This window comes from Arachis ipaensis, chromosome B06 (genome assembly GCF_000816755.2).
Source record: "Arachis ipaensis cultivar K30076 chromosome B06, Araip1.1, whole genome shotgun sequence".
NCBI classification, from domain to species: domain Eukaryota; kingdom Viridiplantae; phylum Streptophyta; class Magnoliopsida; order Fabales; family Fabaceae; genus Arachis; species Arachis ipaensis.
Window position 1 is genome coordinate 19,572,815 of NC_029790.2, and position 2,168 is coordinate 19,574,982.

The 2,168-nt window shown below is 34.7% G+C and overlaps 1 protein-coding gene across 1 annotated transcript; it reads left to right on the forward strand.

Annotated features, from left to right (window-relative positions):
- On the forward strand, window positions 859-1,594 carry LOC110263710 (probable E3 ubiquitin-protein ligase RHC2A). The gene is made up of 2 exons (XM_021105463.1): window positions 859-870; window positions 977-1,594. Exons 1-2 carry the CDS (start codon window positions 859-861, stop codon window positions 1,592-1,594), a joined length of 630 nt encoding a protein of 209 aa, XP_020961122.1.

The window sequence follows — 2,168 nt, forward strand, 5'->3', positions numbered from 1 at the left end:
TTAAATAAAATAACTTTAAATTATTATCTCCTTAGCATTAGATAAAAAAAATGTAGGGTAAAATATTAAATTGGTTTTTCAAATGTAATTCTATTTTGGTTCTTAAGGTTTAAAGTGCCCTATTTGAATCTAAAAAAGTTTCATTTAGCTTCAATATAGTCCCACCGTGAAGTCAAAATTAAATAATTAACGGAATATCCTACATGACAGCAGTACAAGAACAAGATCGATAACGTGAAGAACAAGTACAAACTTCAAAGACACAAAATCAACCATAGATGCATCAATACATTTATTTATCATTCTCCTTAGTTCTATAGAAAATATTTTATTTAAATTTTAAGAAAAATGATAAATAAATGTATTGATGCATCTACGGTTGATTTTGTGCCTCTGGAGCTTGTACTTATTCTCTAAATTATCGACTTTGTTCTTGTACTGCTGTCATGTAAGACATGCCGTTAATTATTATTTAACTTTGACCTCACGGTGGGACTACATTGAAGCTAAATGAAACTTTTTTAGATTCAAATAAAATACTTTAAGCTTTAAGAACTTAAATAAAATTACACCCAAACGTAGATGACGAATTTAGTACGAAGCGTTGCTCCATTTTAGCTCTAGATCTGAATTTTAATTTGGACAATTTGTCCATATCAAAAGATGCTCTCTCTTTCTCTCTCTTTCAATGGGACTCAAATTTAAGATTTAATGAAAACAAATGTCTAACAATCTGAGCCACCTGATTATTTGATAGTTTGGACATTTTTTTGTAAGGAGTAAAGTACCAAAACTGATAATGAAAGATTATAACACTGATAAATCTGACTATAAAAGAATTAAAATTAACTTGTAACCATGAAAGATGGGGTTTCATAGACAAAACTATAAAAAACCCTAAAAATCTATAAAAAAAAATGTCCTAAATTATCCCTCTATTCTAACCTAATCACTCTTAAACTCTACTTTAGTATAGAGGCATAACAATGCAGCTTGTCCTGACTGCAACGGTAGTTTCGTTGAGGAGATCAAGCCTCCGCCAGTCTCCGTCAACCTTGACTCCCACCGCTGCAAATTTCCTACAGCAGCCATGTACATGATTGACCAGCGCCCCAACTCCTCCTCTGAACAAAACAACAACGTCATAAATCACAACAACAACTCTACCATCAACCGCCATGCCCTCCGATGGACCCGCCGCAACGGCGGTAACCGCTCCCCTTTCAACCCCGTCATCGTCCTCTGTGGTGGCAACGTATCCTCTGAGTCTCACAAAAACAACAACGGCAGCAGAGGGGAGGTACGCAGGTTCGATGACGACGACAACGGTTTGGGCCTGAGATCCTTGCCGACATGCATGTTGGAGTTTTTGCTGGGATCCGGGTTTGATCGTCTTCTAGAACAGCTATCTCAGATCAAGATCAACTGTATAGAGTGTTATGAGCACCCTTCGGCTTCAAAGCCGCCATTGATTCCTTACCGACAATCGAAATCGATGAGAAGTACTTGGATTTGGAATCTCACTATACAGTTTGCAAAGAGGTTTTTGAGATGGGAACTTCAGGGGCACTCAGTTGCGTTGACCAATGATTAGAATGTTGGGTTGACCATTTGGAGGCTTTCCGGTTGGGAGATTCTCTAGTGGAGGAGAGGTGCTGAGAGGATATTCTCAAATCCTGTCGTGCCATTATCGTTGGAGACGAAGTGGGATTATAGTTTGAGAGTGATTAGGTTAAAATAGAGGGACAATTTAGAGATTTTTGATAGATTTTTAGGGTTTGGATAGTTTTGTCTATAAACCCCATCTATCACGATTACAAGTTAGTTTTAATTCATTTATAGTCATATTTGTCTATGTTATAATCTTTCATGGTCAATTTTGGTAATTTATTTTTTTGTAAATATATAAAGTATGGTGGAGATTTAAAAAAAAAAAACAAAGGAAGAAATTGAGTTAGGGAAAAGCTATGTATCTTCGAGCTTATCAAATTGTTAGAAAGGGAATAGAAGTAGAAAAAAAATTGTGTAAGGGTAAAAATAAATTAGGTCAAGCCATAATTTATTTTTAATAGATTAGATTTATAATGTATTTAACTAATTTGAGTCCAATATATAGTTTGTTATAAACTTTATTTTAAGTACTAAATCTGATTTATTATTATTGAATC